The 18,753-nt window shown below is 36.7% G+C and overlaps 1 protein-coding gene across 3 annotated transcripts in view; it reads right to left on the minus strand.

The window, feature by feature from the left end:
- The window catches only part of Galphao (G protein alpha o subunit), a 234,901-nt gene that overhangs the window by 14,026 nt on the left and 202,122 nt on the right, over nt 1-18,753 (minus strand). For all 3 annotated transcript variants that reach the window (XM_089638797.1, XM_089638796.1, XM_089638798.1), the window contains exon 5: nt 1,067-1,195. In XM_089638797.1, the coding sequence (XP_089494923.1) occupies nt 1,067-1,195 (129 nt within the window). The remainder of the gene's footprint in view (nt 1-1,066; nt 1,196-18,753) is intronic.

Genomic DNA, 18,753 nt, shown 5'->3' on the forward strand with positions numbered 1-18,753 from the left:
GAGTTGCACTGAAGCAAATGAATTTAGTTTTGTCAGTATTGAGAGTGAGAAGATTATTATCTAGCCATTGTTTTACCTTGTTAATACCAATTTCTGCATTACTATGAACTTCATTCCAATTTTTGCCTTCAAATAATAATACTGTGTCATCGGCAAAGGTGATAATATGATCGGCCATTGATTTGATCAGTGATTTCTGTGCTTTGGCTAAGGGGTCCAGAATTGATTTGGTACATCCTCCCCATCCTAAAGATGCATATTCAAGTAAAGAGTTGCACATGGCATAGTACATTAGTTTTAGATCTTTTGCGCATAGAATATTTCTAATCGCCATGAAAAGATGCGTGAGTTTTCTGACCTTTGTGGAGATTGAATAGATATGTTCATTCCATCTCAGATTCTTGTCTACAATAATTCCTAGATATTTTATGCTATCCACATACTCTAAGGTATTGCAATTGCAAGTGTTTGGGTCATTGGAATGGTGTATAATAATTCTTTGAGTTTCTCTTGGTTGTCCCGCTTGAGTTGCACTGAAGCAAATGAATTTAGTTTTGTCAGTATTGAGAGTGAGAAGATTATTATCTAGCCATTGTTTTACCTTGTTAATACCAATTTCTGCATTACTATGAACTTCATTCCAATTTTTGCCTTCAAATAATAATACTGTGTCATCGGCAAAGGTGATAATATGATCGGCCATTGAACTGTTACACAATTCATTTATATAGATATTGAATAAAAATGGATTGCCGTGTCTTGTGATGTGACCCAGACTAGCCGCGCCCATTATATAAATCCATGTTTGTTTGCACTGCAGCATGAATTGAACTCATACAGAATATTACGCTACGGATCTGATGATATTTATTTATTTGATACCTAGGGACAAGACGATGATTAATGACTGCGATTCCACCAGAGGTATAGATAGTTGACCGCTTGATTTAGGCGTACTATTTCATACATGCTTCACAAGTGGCACACCAATGGAATCTAGTAATAGCCAGGTAGATTCCAGTCCAGGATGACGGAGAAAGGTGTAGGTTTGTTGAATGGTACTCACTTGAAATTAAGGTTTTTGAAAGAGAAGTGGACTTCGACGATGCCGGTGGTCTTGACACGTGTCCTGAGGATATCCTGCTCCGTGGGCTGATAGTCCCTGGCTCCCAGTCGGTCTAGGTCGTCCAGGAAACTAGAAACAACAAAATAAACATCTAAGTATTGGAAAAAAAGAAGAAAGTACTGGAAAATAAACTGTAAGCTATCCGAGTTCGCTCCGTTTAATTCTCAAGGAAAGACATATAAAAATAGATTATACATATTCAACGTTGACCTTTGCCTTATGCCTGTATTTTCTTCAGTGTCTAAATTCATTTTTGTATCAATTTACTGTGTCAAAGGGTGCCTTTCAAAGATATTAGAAGAACGAGATATGCTATGTTGTCCGTCGGACCGTAGGCGAAGTACTACCTAATTAGGGTACTTTGAACGGTATCGGGACGTGTACGCACAGAAATCTGTTCTATGTATTAGTGCGGCTACCTTAGCGTAAGCGAAGGTGTGCAGTAGTATTAGTGAACAAAACCGGCGACACTCGGCAAAACAATTCCACACAGTACGAACTGCTCATAGCACATCTCGTTCTTCTAATATCTTTGGTGCCTTTAGATAATAAAAATAAATACCAAAGGTTATTCATGAAGCCTGGATTTATACTCTGGAAGAAGAAACAAACCATGCTTCACAAATCACACAAGAACAAATCACCCTTTAAATCAATCCATAAATATAAACGAACACGCACGGAAATAATCAGAACATAATATCCGGGTAAACATCCTACAATCTCCAACCTTTTGCAAGCGCCTAGTCTTTAATGGATAAACCATCTTATCTCTCGCCCATTGCGAGGATTTAGAGTAAGTGCGTAAAGCATTAAACGCCGCATGAATTGAATTCAAAGCATAAAAAGCCGCTTGAATTGTATTCAGAGTGAAATAATAAATCCCGTCCATAGCTGGCCACCTGTTCAGCCATCGCCCACCCTCCCCCAGTCTGCTCTGCTCTGCTCTGACCCACATTACTCGCAAATCGATACCTCCCCACCAAATAAGGAGAACGCACAACTCGGTGTTCTCTGTTCTCTATTCTGTAGGCCTAGCCCCAGCCTCCAGCCTCTAGCTATAGGTAGTCAGACGGAATCCGGCTCAGATAAATTACTTCAAGTAGGTATTTATTGGTGACTTTAAAGACACAATGAAAAATATAAAAGCAAGGGGTGGGTATTGAAAAAAATACCAAGGAAAAAAGTGATATTACGAGTATGTCGAAACATTGTCTGACATCACGCAGGATTAAAAAAGGACCGAGTCTTTTTGTATCCAATGAAAAGTGTGCCAGCGGTTTCCACGGCAACAACGAAGAGGTGTTATGACGCTGGGAGCTTTAAAACTCTCAATCTAAACAGGGTGTAAGAGCAATTTACGAAAAATAGTATTTTTTATGCAAAGATATTGCTCAAATAACTTTCAACTGCTGAGAAAACCAAGAAACACATACTAAAGTCGACCTTTTAAGAAAGCAGAGTGGAGTGTTATTCGCAATGCACAAGAGATGCATTTAGAATGGTATATTAGTCAGATGACAGGTCATAACAGCCGATTAGCAGAGCAGCGGTTCAAGGTGGTCCGGTGCAGTAACACGTGCGAAGGCCTCTCAAGTTTAAGGATATACCCTTCTGTCAGCACAAGAACATTATTAGCTACATATGTACTCAAAATACGTATGTAGGTAGTCTATTTATAAATAAAGCAGTCTGTTTCAAGTAAAGTCTTCACTCATTGGAATGTAATATATTCATTTCTATTCTGAGCTAAGATGTCTAGTTCAATTTTATTATTAAGTAAAAATTCCTAGATTTGGGAAACAACAACAACACATACATAAAATTTTGGAATGGAAGATGGCTTGCGAAGTATTATTTAACATGATAACATTAAGGTTAAAAGCAACGTAAGTTATAACCTACGCGTTCATAGATGGCGTTAATTTAATTATTTTATTGATAAACTTTTGCTTTAATAGTTTTGTCCGTAAAAAAATTCAACTCTTTCAAGAAAATTATAAATTCAACATGGTATCGGTGATTTATTTATTGGACAATTTGTATAGCGCCGCTTTTGTGAGATATCACCTTTGCTGATAAATATAAATATTAAAAAAATAAAGTGAAGTTAGGTTAAGTAAAATGAAGTACAGGAACAGGTGACACGAAGATAGAAGATGGAGACCGCGTCCACCAACAGTGCCAGAACGAGGTTCGTCATCCGTCCAGGTATGTGTCTGCTGCTAACAAAGCGCTGACACAATATCCTCTCACAGATACCAGACCTTTGCAGCACCGCTGTGACGTTCATTCAACGTGATTCAATCCAATGTTGTATTTGAATGCCTTTCTTGAAATAATTGAATTTTTTACGGATTAAACTGTGTATTCATATTGCATATGCACAAAAAAGCGTATTTTAATAGAATAAATTCATTACACCATCTATGAACACGTAGAATATAACGAGCGTCGCGTTTAACCTTAATAAATCATTGTGTAAAATCCTGTGCCCTCTGCGTGCCGAGCCCACGCGTGGCCAAACGCGCAAAACGATATCTTATGATTTGCATTTGCAAATTACGAATTGCCAGCAACCGGAACAACTTGTTGTAGTATCAGTATAATAATACAATATTATGTTGGTTATTGTTTGGAACAGTTTGCGCAAGGACGACAAAAATAATCCTTCCTTATACCTATTGTAAAATGAATTGATTTGTTTGTTTGCATCATCTTTCCAAATACTTAGTTATAAATAATTTAATAGATTCCTAAATACAATCTGAAAGTGATAACTTTATTTATTCTACTATCTACTTATATGTATAAATAAATTCTCATAGTTAAAAGTATCAACAGATTTGAAAATAACTATCAAAACGAATATTTTCTATTTATTAGAGCTAACGTAAAGTTTTAGGAAGAATTCACTGTCAATCTCCCTCGTAGAAAAGTGAAAAAATATTCTATGTGTTCCATAACCGATATATTATCCTCAGATCTGACATCTGTTGACGAGCGACGAATAAATTCCCTAACATTCCAAAATGAAATACAAAATGTATGTGTTGCGAACGTGAAACGTCGCCTAAAAAAACAGAAGGAATACCTAATAACGTTTATTCGGAAGGATGAAATCTCCAGAGACTAAACTATGAGAAACTTTAGCCATTTGGCAAACTTGACGCGCGACTTTACGTCTGCTATCCTAAATATGAAGAATAGCTACCGCCGTACTACTCTGTCGATCTTATGCTGTAAAACAGGGAAAGTATTTCAGTGTACTTAGATACGAGCATATCTCAGGCGTGAAGACGAATACCGGTATGACAAAAATTAACAAAGGTTTTTTCTAATAGAGAACATAGCGTTGAAATGAATTATCCACGGGTGGGAAGAAAGAGCATCGAACAATATATATATATATATATATACATTTTCTTACTCCAGGGCTAATTGCTCAGCCACCGGAAAAATGGTGCAGATTGTGCATATGACTCAATGACGCAACAACATTTATAATCGGTAACCAGGCAACTCAGGACGGTGGCAATTCAACACACTTTTGTAAAGTGATATAAAATCATGAAAAGTGATGAAAAAACTAGGTTATGTTAGGTTTATAGGCCAGTTTTTAGTTACGTTAGGTTCGATTTATATGCCAGTTTTTTTTTTAATATCTCCATTGATTAAATATTATAATGAGGTTTATAATCTTCAATAAGTTAATTTTAAAAATTGAATATTCTCGACTTGTAAATAAATCAAATAAATTTTCACGTAAATAAAATTCGGCTAGGTTGCAAATATTTTCTGGTAAGAACTTTGCAGTTATTCCAAAGATAGCAGATATTAGATAATAAAGCCTACAAAAAATAATTATTGAGGATAGTGTTAGTAATTCTTAAATTGAAAAATGAGAAAAATATGACAGTATTTAATTAGGACTCAGTAGCTTAATTGGTAGTGTTGGTAAAACTAAAGGATCTGGGTTCGAATCTCAGTTACGACAGACACTTTTTTTTTTTTTGATGTTTATTTTTTTTCTTTATTATTAAATAAATATTTTACTTTATTTCTCTGTAACAACATGAATGTCCAAATTAAATAAGGCTAAGATAACAAGCAGGTGTGATAAATTATGTCACGAGTTAATTTTGTGTAAATACTTACAAACGTATTATTGGGGTTGGTGATCTCTACAAGTCCATCTATCTAAATATTGATTTTTTAAATAAAACCGCTATGATAATATAACCTAGCGCAATAAAAATAACATTTTCGAGAAATGCAGAGGTCACTAACCTTTGACTTGGCTTATTGATTTTGGTATGACTAAGCAAGAAAGGTTTCCTGTTGAATTTTTTACATTTTTTTTAAAATTGATTTTTTTAATGGGCGGCGCGCGCGTAAATAAAAAGACAAACACAGGGTCGACTTAAATTTGCAAAGAGACCTACCTACAATCATTTTTAGAACAGTCAGACGATCCTACGCTGAGAATGAGAAAACTTCAGTCCATATAGTAAATACTTTACACCGTCTGACAAGCCGCCAGTATGCATATTAAAAAATACATTGTTGAGTACGTTTTGGTAGTAGAATAATATTTAGCTTTTTAAATAATACATCCATGTACGAGGGTTATTTAATATGTGCTAAATAAAATTACAAATTAAACTTAAATAACAAAAAATAAAAGTTAGACGAGAAAACAGAGCCGATATGAAGAGTATTATAAGCAATTTACTCGCCTGAAATATCCATACAAATTGAAAATATCTCCCGAGTAAAAATAAATGCCGCCAACAGGAATTTAACCCGCACCTTCTGATTGCCCGTCAGGTGCTCTGAACCAATAAACCATGTCGGCTTAATTTCAAACCAGCCAAATAATTCAATTTGTACTAGTATTTCAATCAACAATTATTGCTTATTATATTTTTTCATCTGTAAACAACCAACTTTAGTTATGTAGGAAAGGCTTTGTTAGTGCTGAATTTTCCACTAGATGGCGTCGAGACATATTATATCTACATTCTTTGGTGAAATATTTTGACTTTTGAGAAGGTTTTTATGCATGGCACAAAGGCAAACAAATTATAATAAGCAATAATTACTCGCCTGAAATATCCATAAAAATTGGTTCAGACCACACGACCGGCAATCAGAAGGTGCTGGTACAATTCCCGTCTGCGGGATTTATTTTTACTCGGGAGATATTTTCAATTTGTATGGATATTTCAGGCGAGTTTATTGCTTATAATAATTTGACGCCAGGGTATTTTGATTTTTAATCACTTTTCAAAATCGATGTATTCATTGTACGAATAACTATACACACACAATAAAACTTATGTATTATTCAGAAGGGACATTTATTATTCTATCTAAAAATATTTTGTTCATTATAATTTTCAGAGAAACTTCACATCGCACGTAAATATATATCACCTCTAATATATTTCAGATTAATATAATGCAGCCTTCATAAAACGTATATTTCACCGAAAGAGAAGTAACGCCAACGTAACCATTGTCTAGCGGTATTAGTACGTAGTTATTTAGTAGGTTTATGTTTGCGTGTTGGGTAGTAACGTATTATGGGGTAGGTTTGTTGGAAGGAGGGTGGGTTTGGTTCGGGGGAGTGGGGTGGGTGGGAAAGGAAGGGCGGGGGCAACAGGTAAACCAAGATTTAAAGGGGTAGAAAGAGCTCGGAAACGCGAACAAACATCGCAGTGGGCGGAAATGCGCCGTACAAATTGCCAGAATGGTAAAACAACTTGAAACACCAAGTTTGCAGTCTGCCAAAAGAGGAACTAATTAACTATTTTTTGAATCCATAGATTTTGTATCCACAAAAAAATCTACACCCGCGACGCCGTCAACTGATTGCAAAGTTAAGCGTGCCACGCAGTACACATTATCTGTGTGAATCATTCACTATAGAATAATTGCAATAAATGCATGAAAAGTGCAATAAATGCTTTGAAGTAACTTTGTATTTAAATACAGGCTATTTTTACTGACTGAATGCAGCGTACGTACTTTCACTTCCAGAGTCTGGAAGTACATCACTTCCAGAGTCTGGACGTACTTCCACTTCCAGAGTCTGGAAGTACTTCCACTTCCAGAGTCTGGACGTACATCACTTCCAGAGTCTGGACGTACTTCCACTTCCAGATCGCTTTATAAAAATGCAGGAGTACCTATGTAATAGTCGTGACGAATGTCATGATGTATGTATAATATTGTGACTAAATTTGGTGGGCGTAGAAATCGTAGATACCCACCCGACTATGGATTTTAAGGAAAAAAATGTAAAGAAAAACGTTTTTTTATTACTATAATATATTTGAGATTCTGGTCGATACCTGGAATATATTACTATGCTATTTCAGGTATCAAGCCTGGGGCCAATGATCCTATTGCCCCACCCTTATCCCAGCTCTGTATATTTTTCCAGAACAGCCGAGTTATAAAGTGTAAATAATAATTATGACATACATCGGGACGCGCATGACTCATATTTTTGTCAATTGAAGCGACGCGCACGGAAGTGGTTCAGGGAAAACGTTAATTTCAATGATTTCATTAGTTTTAATGGAATCGCGCTAGGTGAATTGAAATTCGACATGAAAAGCACCCGGGAAAGTGCAAAAATATATAAAAGACATAATGAAAGACAGTTAAAAAAATTTTCTCTCATGATTGTAATGGTATTGCGAGTTGAAAACAGTTCTGAAAAGCTAGAAATTGCAGACAGAAAAGGTAGAACAAATTTCAACGCACCAAAACTCAGAAGTTAGCGAGTTTTTTGTAAACCGAGATACTGTCTAGATTCTTACGCACCGGTTCAGCCTTGGCCCGCGGAATTAACAAAGTTTTTCACTATTCCGACCTTATGCGCCGCGCAAATACATTGTACTTATACCGCGATTATTATTCCTTGCAAATAGAGTAGTGGATGCTTGGAACAAACTCCCACAACATGTCATCGATGCAACAAATATAAATCAATTCAAAGCTCTATTGGATTCACATTTGGAGAGAAGAAAGGACTTAGTTCAAACTTAAAACAACTCAATTACTGTCAAACTTGTTGTGAAATAGATATGAGCGCATCAGCAGAATGCTGCCTGCTCATTACATAATAATAATTATAATTATAAGTAAGGAAATATAATGTCGCAATTGCCACGGATAAGCGGCACGTTACTGTTGTTTCAATTTGTCGTCTGCCGGAACAGCAGATAACGACAGGAGGTGAGAATGAGAATCCATCTATCGATATTGATGCGGGCTGACAATATAACATATGGGTGTCCGTAGTGACGCAGGAGAAAACGCTCTGGCTACCCTCATCAAAGGGAACAGACTTTTATGGGAACCTTTGACCCCCATACCCCATACTTACAAACTTCAGCTGGGATACAATCGCATGGTACAATTTTCAAACATACGTTTTCAAATAATAAATCCGTCTTCGATAAGGATTATAAAAAGCATCACTGGCGAATTTCAATAGAAGAAACTACCTTTGAACACCGGGAATAGAATAAGTACCTACTAAGAAAAATGCGGAATTTTCTATTAAAACAGACTGTGAAAAAATAGAATGAAATGATTTTTTGCCTTTATTATGCCTGCCACTATCACTCTGGAGCCCGAGATCTATCTATCTGTTCAGTTTATCGCGCAGTTCTTGCTTCGAATATTATTGGTGGTACAGTTTGCCCATTACCGGTTTATACCAAATAACACAAAATATTTTTATTTCTCACTAGGGAATTCCTGTATCGAGATGAGCAGCTTTACAATTATATTCATATCAAAAATACACAGATGGATTGCATCGAATATGGGGCTCCTAAGGTGATTCATGACAGAAACCACGACATGGGCAATGCAATATCACCACTCTCAGCCAGTATGGAATTTCTTACCATTTTCTTGAATGGATTCAACGAATCGATAGTTTTTTTTATATTTTCACCAAGCATATTATAAAGCAACAGAGCTTTATAAGAAAAACTTTGCAAATGATGTTCAGGAATTCACCGGGTGATACATTAAAGAAGAACTCAATCTAGTGTTGCCCACTTGTTGTGATTTTTTGGCAGTATCAAAATTGTTGAAAAATTTACAGAGAGCGTATTATGTACAACTGCCTTATTGACATAATTTTGATACATGGTTCATAAAAAGATTTGTCGAAAACTGCTCGTTTATTTGTTAAATTAAATCATCTAAAATATGTCTTTCAGATCAGAGATCAAATTTTCAAACCAAAAACACGTGATTTTATAGTACTTGGCGTCAACAATAATTTACTGTAGTGATTTATAATGAGCCACAGTAACTAATTAATGACAACAGATAAAAATATAACATAACCTCTACTTGGAAAAAGATGGCTATATAATAGTAATCTGATGCTAAATCAAGTTTCAATGCATAATAATATTTTTTATTATTTAGCGTTTAAACCCCGCGAAGTAAATCTGTAAGGTTTTCTGATATAAGCGACATAAACATAGGATCGAATATAGCTTTTGGGTACATTTTTATTATATTCTAACGAAAAAAACTATAAATTCTGTTTTGTAGCCCGCCCATAAAGACTAGTTTTAAGGCTTGTCCGATAATAATGGCGTAGCATCAACTTATGAAAATGGGCTGTAACTAAAAACTAACAAAGAATTTCAATTTATTTTCTGGTTTTTAAGGGTATGCTGGAAGTAAGTACAGATATAATATGTCGACTATATAATAAGATAGAGTGTGCTGAAGTAGACATTTTCGTCGATAATTTTTACGGATTCAGAAAAAATGTTCTGCTATTGTCATTTGAGTGAGCTTTCACAATTTTTTTATTTGTTTTATATATATTAATCTTTATCGAGATGTATGAAAATTAATGTATCCTATGTCTGAGAAATTTTTGTAATTGTTGTACCTATTTGTGTATTAACTGAGTTTTTTATAACTGGAGTGTTCTCACGTAAATGAAGTCGTCTGTAAAATCCCAGTATAAATAAACAGCCAAGTTTCAATTAGATTATTTGTAGCAAACTAGAATCGTTCTGCGCGTGTTAAAAGGTTAGCAGAACTGAATTCGCACCTACGTTAATGTTAATTTAATAATTCAACGTGATCGCCCGGCCGAAGCGACGTTAATAATATTTCGGGTGAAACAGTGTACCATTATATTTCTGCATTAACATTGTTATATAAATATTGAAGCTCTGAATTTGGATATATGAAATCCAAATACTAGTATATATCGTGTTTGATTTGGTTCCTTCAAATTCAGTAGTGACTAGAGACACATCACAACGTAGTACCTACACGGTAACTGACGAGATAGAAGTGAACCCTGTGGTCAGAAGCAAAACACCGCGTTCAAGGTCCCGCCCAGCGTGCAAACAATTTATTTTGGGATTTTTAATACAACGTGGGGCTCGGAGCACGGAGCGTGGGCACCGGCTCCGTCTTGTGATGCGTCGTCGTTGGGCTTTCAGCTTTCAGTGGTCACAATATCTCAGGCTGTATGGCCGTATCCTACGAGGCGGTGGATCGGAAGGGCGGGAAGGTAGCGGGAAGGCGAGGGGGCAGTGGGGGGAGGGCGTGGCCGTGACGTCACAGGATCAATAAGCGAGCGGCCGAGGGGGTAGTGGCAGAGGAATATTACCGATTCGAAATACCTACCCACCTAGCCTACTACCGGGGGAGGTAAAACCCCGTACCTACAATGGGTATATAATTAACATGAACCTACCACTGACGCTCTACGCTGGTATACCGGCGCGGCGTGCCTCGACTCGGCTCGGCTACGAAAACTGTTCGGAGAAGTTGCCTACCGTCTCGACCTAGGCTATTTTTCTTTATATTAACTACTTAGATGTAGGTACCTACCTAACTAACTGTGTCTATAAATTCCGGGGAGAAACAAATGTTTGTTTTCTGAACAGTGTGTTGAATGGCGTCACGTTTCTAGGGCCGATTTGTAAACGGTACTTGTATTAAAAAGTGCTCAAATTAGGCGTAAGACCACTCTAGGCAGAGATGCCGTAATAATTCCAGTATGTGGCAAGGCACTTGTCACGGAATAATGCCAGATGCTTTGGAGATCATTTCACTCTCGAGACGGGTCAAAGAAACAGTGACTAAGTTTAGAACAACCGGCTTTTAACGAAACCAGTTAGTTCGGAATAACCTCTCTTAATACGACGTTATTTTGCGGACATAATCAAACAATCAAAAAACGTTTTATCTACTTTATTTGACAAGGATCTAGAGATCTAGATCTTATACGGGTTTAATAAACAATTTAATCTTTGAAGAAGTGAAATATGGTCACGATAATATATTATGTCATAGAAAGCTCTGCAGAAAAGGCGATAATTTAGCCCTACGCAGAGATCATGAATTCCATGTCTGACGAAATGCAAATAAAATGATAACACTAAAATCCGCTTCGGGAAATACGAATTGGGTGTTCTTAAAAAGGAAAATACAAAATTTTATTCTGTACCCTAAATCTGTTCACATTTTAAAAGACATTAAACAGGTGTCATTAACCCCCTAACGACCGTTTTTTTCGTCAAACATGACCTAAAAATTCTAAGTTCCTACTCGATTTACTAAATAACAAAAAAAAATGTACCACAAAATCGACTCCAAATGTCCATTCACGAGTTTCCGGACACCGTATAGGCTAAACAGGTGTCATTAACCCCCTAACGACCGTTTTTTTCGTCAAACATGACCTAAAAATTCTAAGTTCCTACTCGATTTACTAAATAACAAAAAAAAATGTACCACAAAATCGACTCCAAATGTCCATTCACGAGTTTCCGGACACCGTATAGGCTATTAATCGAAGTATTTAAGGTAGAGATTTTTTTTAATAATAATTTGGTCTATACTAATATTTTTTTAATAAAAATATGGGCCGCTTATATATTTGAGACATATTTTTTTTTTGCTCTAATCTATCTGGTATACAATTTCTCCTTGTTGGACTTCAGCATCAAAAGTAATTTATAATCTTTAATGAAAAACAATCTATTATATTTATATGAATATAAAAAATGTTAATGTTCATTTGTTCAAAAACTTATGCCTCCTTCTTCACCGATTGTTTTGATTGCGCGTATATTTTTATATTTATTTATTGGACAATTTGTATAGCGCTGCTTTTGTGAGATATCATCTCAGGAGCGCTTACTATATTATGTAGATGTCACCTGCGAAAGGTAAAAAAATGCTTTTGGTCACCCGTTTCACATGTTTTAAAAAAAACAGCGCCATCTGTTGGACAAACATGCTTTCAAGCTTTTATATTTTAAAATCTGGGTAAATTAATGGACATAGGTATTACTGGACAACTGGGACGTCCTATCCTAGCATGATCCTGGCTTACTCTCCTGGCTTGGCATAAGCTAGAGCGGTTTACACGATGCAAGAAAATTTTAAGCCTAAGGTAACGTTGTAGGGAAAAAATGAACAGCTTACATAGAAGTAACACAATTAATGTACTAATTTCGCCGGCCACACGAAGCTTAACACAAAGGCATGATACTAACTTCGGTGGTGGGGGCGCTAGTAGCTCAAATAATAGAACACATCCTATTAAACTATCCTGGCTTGAGATGCTAGTCCACTGGTTTCCTCACTGCAAACAAAGCTAGTTCTGTTTACATTTAGCTAGAGTTACTAGCTTGCTAGATTACTAGCAATAACCAGCTGTCTTGGCTTGAAATATTAGCCTCATATTGCTCGGGCATAACAGATTGTAAATAGATTAACAACATTACATTCATAACTCAATTTCGCAAAAAAATGAGAATTTCAGGTAAAGCACAGAATTTAAGTCAGTACAGATTTATTTAGTCACACGAAAGAGTCGCCGAGTCGTATTTTGACCTCTGTGGAAACCTATGCAAGTGTTTATCAATTATTTGCAGATATTTCATAACTCATATGTAAGAAAATAAAATTTAAATATTTAAAAAAAAATATGACGTCAGGCATCCGTAATAGAATGTCATCCTTGTGTCTTTTCATTCAGTCGATAGTAAAGATTCTTAAAAATCACAAATTTTATTACATACTTATAAAACAAAACAGATGTTTATGTGAGCCAAGATTTTATTGCAACTATCTGAATAATCAGATCTTCAAGTTCATACGTGAAGACCGGTGTCCTTAGACGTCATTAAATTTGTATAAATTTTACACAAATATATCAAGGTTTATATCTTGTTCATAGGAATTCGTTGGCATTTACGATAAAATTTAAGATGTAAAAACTAATGGAATGAATATAATAAATAAATCAAAGTTATGGCGGATGAAGGATAAATAAATTATAATAATTTTTAATATACAAGACAGACCGTGTTTTTTTAGAATTACTTAATACGGTATCCAGTAAAAGTGCCAGTTTTGATATTATTATTAAATCGAACAACTGGTTTAACATTTTAAATCTACGCATTTCCTTTGTGATCGCATTTTATGATATCAAGAATTAGGTATGTATCTAATATAGAATTGAAGTTGAATTTGTTTCGAGTTCATATTCTATTAAATTTCAGAAACCTTTCCAAATTGAAAGGGGATGATTGGAAATTATAAATTTATGAAAGAGAGTTGCGTTCTATAGATATTGGCAAATACACGTCATACTGGCCGGGAATTGAACAGGAAAATAGAAAAAAAACCTTTCAATTTTATAAATGAATGAAACCTACAATTTAAAGGTTAATTGAATTTAATTGAGGTGAAAGAAAACAATTTCTACTTACAGGTTAATAACACTCTCATCGGTACATTTATCCCAATTTTATAATGTGAAATAAAGCTTATTCTGTGAATGAAAAAAAAAATTAATCGATAATGTAGTCGTAATAGTTTCTCATTTGTCATGTAGTTTTATCCTTCAAATTGATAAGACGACCCGGATGCGAGCATCCTTTGAGCGAGGCGGGAGGCTGCCTCCGCCGCGAGTTGCCGCCAGAGTATGTATTGTATCGACTTTGGTGGTACAAATAATAGTCCACGCTAGACGCATGCGCGCGGGCGGTAAGGACGGCAAGGACGAGGCTAAATGTGGCTATCATCCACACCTAATAAGGGACGAGGGAGATGAGGGACAGAAAGGACAAAAAGGATGTGCAAATACACACGGGACTATGCCGGCGAAAGCGGAAAAGGACAGCGGCATGATGTCCATTTGAAAGATGTATTTTAAAGTTATTGGAATTCCGGGGCTATTAATGAATACGTAACTGCGTTTAAACATGCATAATTTAATCATTGACAGGAAAATAGATGGAAAAGAGGGGTGGTGTAAAATGAACTTCTAAACCTAGAAATAGAAACACTTAAAATGTTCTGAAAAAACTGTAAGGACCAATGTTCATAAGATTATCAAAGAAACATAAACCTTCCCTAAACACGAGTTATTATCTATAGGGATGTATTATAATAATAACATGGCATTTATATAGCGCAGTTTAGTGTCATTTCACATCAAGTGCGCTTAACTATAACAAACTTAAAAATGGTAATTCAGTATTAGTGGTTCTTAAAATTATTCCTACAGTGTGCCTTACCCAATACAGATCTAATATTATAGCACTAAATACACTGTTTATACAAAGTAATGACAAAACTTAGAATAACAATAACAACAGGACAGGACAAAACAAGAATATTAAAACTAAAACATAATATAAAACAGGAGGCAGTTTGTGCTCAGAAATGAGAATCTTCTGAGCAGACATTTTAAAAAGGTACAATAAGGAATTAATACCCATTGTATCTTCCAGAATGCGACGTTTACATATTGCTCAATAAAATTTAGCCTTCAGGCGCATTCCCACAGTTCGTATTTTCAAAGTTAGTGCAGCTTCCCACATTTGCAGATTCGACCCTACAATAAAACAATTCTTTGGCCTGGTATTTTTATAAACATATTGTCTTGTTTGTGTATCATTTATGATTTAAGAATTAGTGACATTTTACTGCAAGCGGCGGCGGCTTTCAAATAGAGCTGTTCGCTTTATATTTTATGATCACCCTAGTTAAACCATTATGCCTAAAAATATTTGCCAATACCTTTCCCACCCCTGTCCCATAGTAATAAAAACCCCAAATAAAGTTTCATCTACCTTAAAATAATTCCTTTAAAATATTTGTATTGTTTAAGTCACGTTTGTATCATTAAGAATAGTTAAGTGCATTTTATTTATGTTAAGAATGTTGTTTGCCAACGAGCGGGTGGAACATCTTTATTTTGGTAAAATGTCCTTCAGAATTTAGTTTAAATACAGATACCTCCCAGAAAAAAGGTCAGTATTAGAGTATTCATATAACTGGTAGGTACAGACGTACCTACGGAGGAGACAGTATTGCAGTATTCATATAACTGGTAGGTACAGACGTACCTACGGAGGAGACAGTATTGCAGTGTTGCTATAACGGGTAGGTACAGACGTACCTACGCAGGAGCGAGTGTTGAAATAACTGGTAGGTACATGCGTACCTAGGCAGTCAGTCGTGAGATAATTACTAGGTTTATGTAAACCTAGGGAAAACTGAAGAATAGAGGAAACTAGACCTTTATTTCTTTCAGTTTAAATTTTAGCAGAGGAAAATAAGATCCTCTGCAATTATATTGTGAATTAATAAATTTATATGTCAAGAAGAAGAAGTGTTTTCCTGCATTCCATCTGACGGCGTGTTCTCGTACCACGATAGCAGAAACATATGGTCCTTCGAGCCGGATCGGGAACAGCAGCATCATGGAAGCGGGACAACACTCAAAGACGTCATCTGTCTCCGGCAGCAAGGCGGGAACCAGCAGCAGCTGGATGGAGGCTCAAATAAAAGCTTCAGCAACCAAGGTGCACATCACGAGACAAAAGGCCCGCCTACTTACGGAGATGGCTGAAGCAAAGATGGCCGCGGAAGCAAAGGCTTCCGAAGCAAAGATGACTGCAGCAATGTCAGTCTTGGAAGCAGAGGAGCAACATGCGGCGCTCGTTTTAGAAGCTGCATCAAGGACTTCGCAACGGACTCTCGAGGATAGAGTCAATGACTGGGTGGACCAGTCACATCACAGTTCATCATCAGAACTTGGAGATCACGATGAACAGCCTCTTCGAGTTCAAATGGAGCAGCAACAGGAACTGCTCCATGATGGGCGGTTATCACTACAACCGCCCACAAGAACTGCACAGCAACAGCCCTTGGCAGGGCAGACTCTCCCGTCGCAAATGGAACCTCGGGTAGAGCAGGCTCATCCGCTGCAATTGGAACAGCGGTTGGAGCAGCACAAGGGTGGGCGGTACGCATTACTCCCACCAAAAGGATCCTCAGAGCAGCAGCCCTTGGCAGGGCAGACTCTCCCATCGCAATTGGAGCCTCGGGCAGAGCAGACTCTTCCGCTGCACTTGGGACAGCGGTCGGAGCAGCAGCAGCAGGGCGGGCGGTACGAGCTACTCCCACCCAGAGGAACATCGGATCAGCAGCCCTCGGTAGGGCAATCTCTTCAGCTGCAGTCGACGCAGCCTCAGCAGCCAAGCAGTAGCTACTGGGAGCTGCCTACGTCAGAGCAGCCATTCAACTTAGCAGAGCAACGCGACGGGCAACAGTGGCCAGAGTCGCAGGGCCGATTCCAGGGACCAACACCTGCTATAACTGAAGACCGTCTCGCGGAATCAATTGGTAAGGCAATGTCTTTATATAATACCAGGCCCAAAGTCAATGATCTTCCCACATTTAACGGCAATCCAATTGAATGGATTGCGTTCAAATCAATATACCATCATACCACAGACTTCTTAAAAGTATCTGACAGCGAAAATTTATATAGATTACAAAAAGCGTTAAAAGGAGAGGCGCGTGACGCGGTTTCTTCCCTTCTATTATCTCCTTGCAATGTCAAGGAAATAATAAATACGTTAGAAAATATTTTTGGCAACACGGATCACATCATACAAAAAACTATTGGTGAGATCCGAAATTTAAGTAAATTAGATGAGAATACCAGTTCAGACGCCATAATTCGATTTTCTTGTAAAGTAAAAAATTTAATTTCTATGTTAAAATCATTTAAAAATATCGGACATTTGCACAATCCAGATTTGTTATCGACATTAATCGGTAAACTGCCTAGTACACTACGAACGTTGTGGCTTACAGACAAAGATAGGCGGAACACAACACAGCCAATACTCTGCTATTTATCACTTTGGCTGGAAGAAATCGTCATTAATTCACGTGACTCAGGAATAAGTTTTAATTCTAAAATCAGTAACGAAACTAAATTCGCTTCCAATAACCATTTCAAGCAGTATAGTAATAATTATCATCCACGGCAAGCTAATCAACATCAAAATAAACAAAATTTTAATAGGCCTTATGCATCCAAAAATAATCATTTCGAACGTCCGTACGATACGTCAAAAAAATTCCTTTATCACACCACTAATAATGGAAAACCACCGTGCTGTGTTTGCAAAGGAGAACACCAGATTTGGCAATGTGAAAAATTTAAAAATGTCCCAATAACGCAAAGATGGGAAATTGCTAAATATAATAATGTTTGTTACAAGTGCTTAGGGTACGGACATTCCCGTTTTAATTGTAAAGTAAATTTAAAATCACCAAACAAAAAATTTCATGATTTATTGGTTAATCACAATCGGGTGGAAACCGATGAAGTTGTCACAAACACGTGGGAAAGTAATCAAGTACTTTTAAAAATTATTCCGATTACGGTATACGGGCCACTCGGAAGCCGAGATATTCATGCGCTGTTAGACGATGGGTCAACCGTCACATTGTTAGACCAAGAAGTAGCCAAACAAATCGGTTTGTCTGGACCAGTTAGTGACCTCTCATTGCATGGAGTCAATGAAATGAGCTCCAACAACGCGGATTCTATGTCAATAAATGTAAAAATAAAAGGTAAAAACGAAGTAGAATCGTACATAGCTAGTGCTCGAACCGTTCGGGATTTAAAGATACCAGCTCAAATGGCGCTATCTAATTCTTACATTTCGAGTAATAAACACTTAAAAAACGCCCCTCGCTTTGAAAGGAATGTAAAACCCCAAATGTTAATTGGGCAAAACAACTGGGAATTAATTATTTCCAGAAAAATAGTTCAGGGAGATAAACATAAGGTATCATTATCTTATACAAAGCTTGGTTGGGTCGCGCTCGGCCATATTGCAAAGAAAACGGGAAATAGTGTAGAATTCAATTTTCATGTTCAGGAAAATGAAAATAGCGAATTGCATGAAATTATCAAAGAGAGTTTTAAGATAGACGAGATGGGAGTAGTGATCCCGAAAATATGCAAAGATGATAAACGTGCATATTCCCTGTTAGAAAGTACCTCAAAACGCGCTAGTCAGGGGTGTCATTGGGAGACGGGTTTGCTGTGGAAGGAAGAAGAAAGATATTTTCCTGATAGTCTTCAGGTTGCGGAAAATAGATTAAAAACTTTAGAAAAGAGAATGGACAAAGACCCTGAATTTGCGGAAGCCTACTGCAACAAAATACAACATTATTTAGATAAAAGATATGCAAAAAAATTCAATTTCAGTGGTAGGTATCCG

Source organism: Hesperophylax consimilis, chromosome 13 (genome assembly GCF_061612785.1).
Source record: "Hesperophylax consimilis isolate HC1 chromosome 13, BYU_Hcon_1.0, whole genome shotgun sequence".
In the NCBI taxonomy this organism is placed as follows: Eukaryota; Metazoa; Arthropoda; class Insecta; order Trichoptera; family Limnephilidae; genus Hesperophylax; species Hesperophylax consimilis.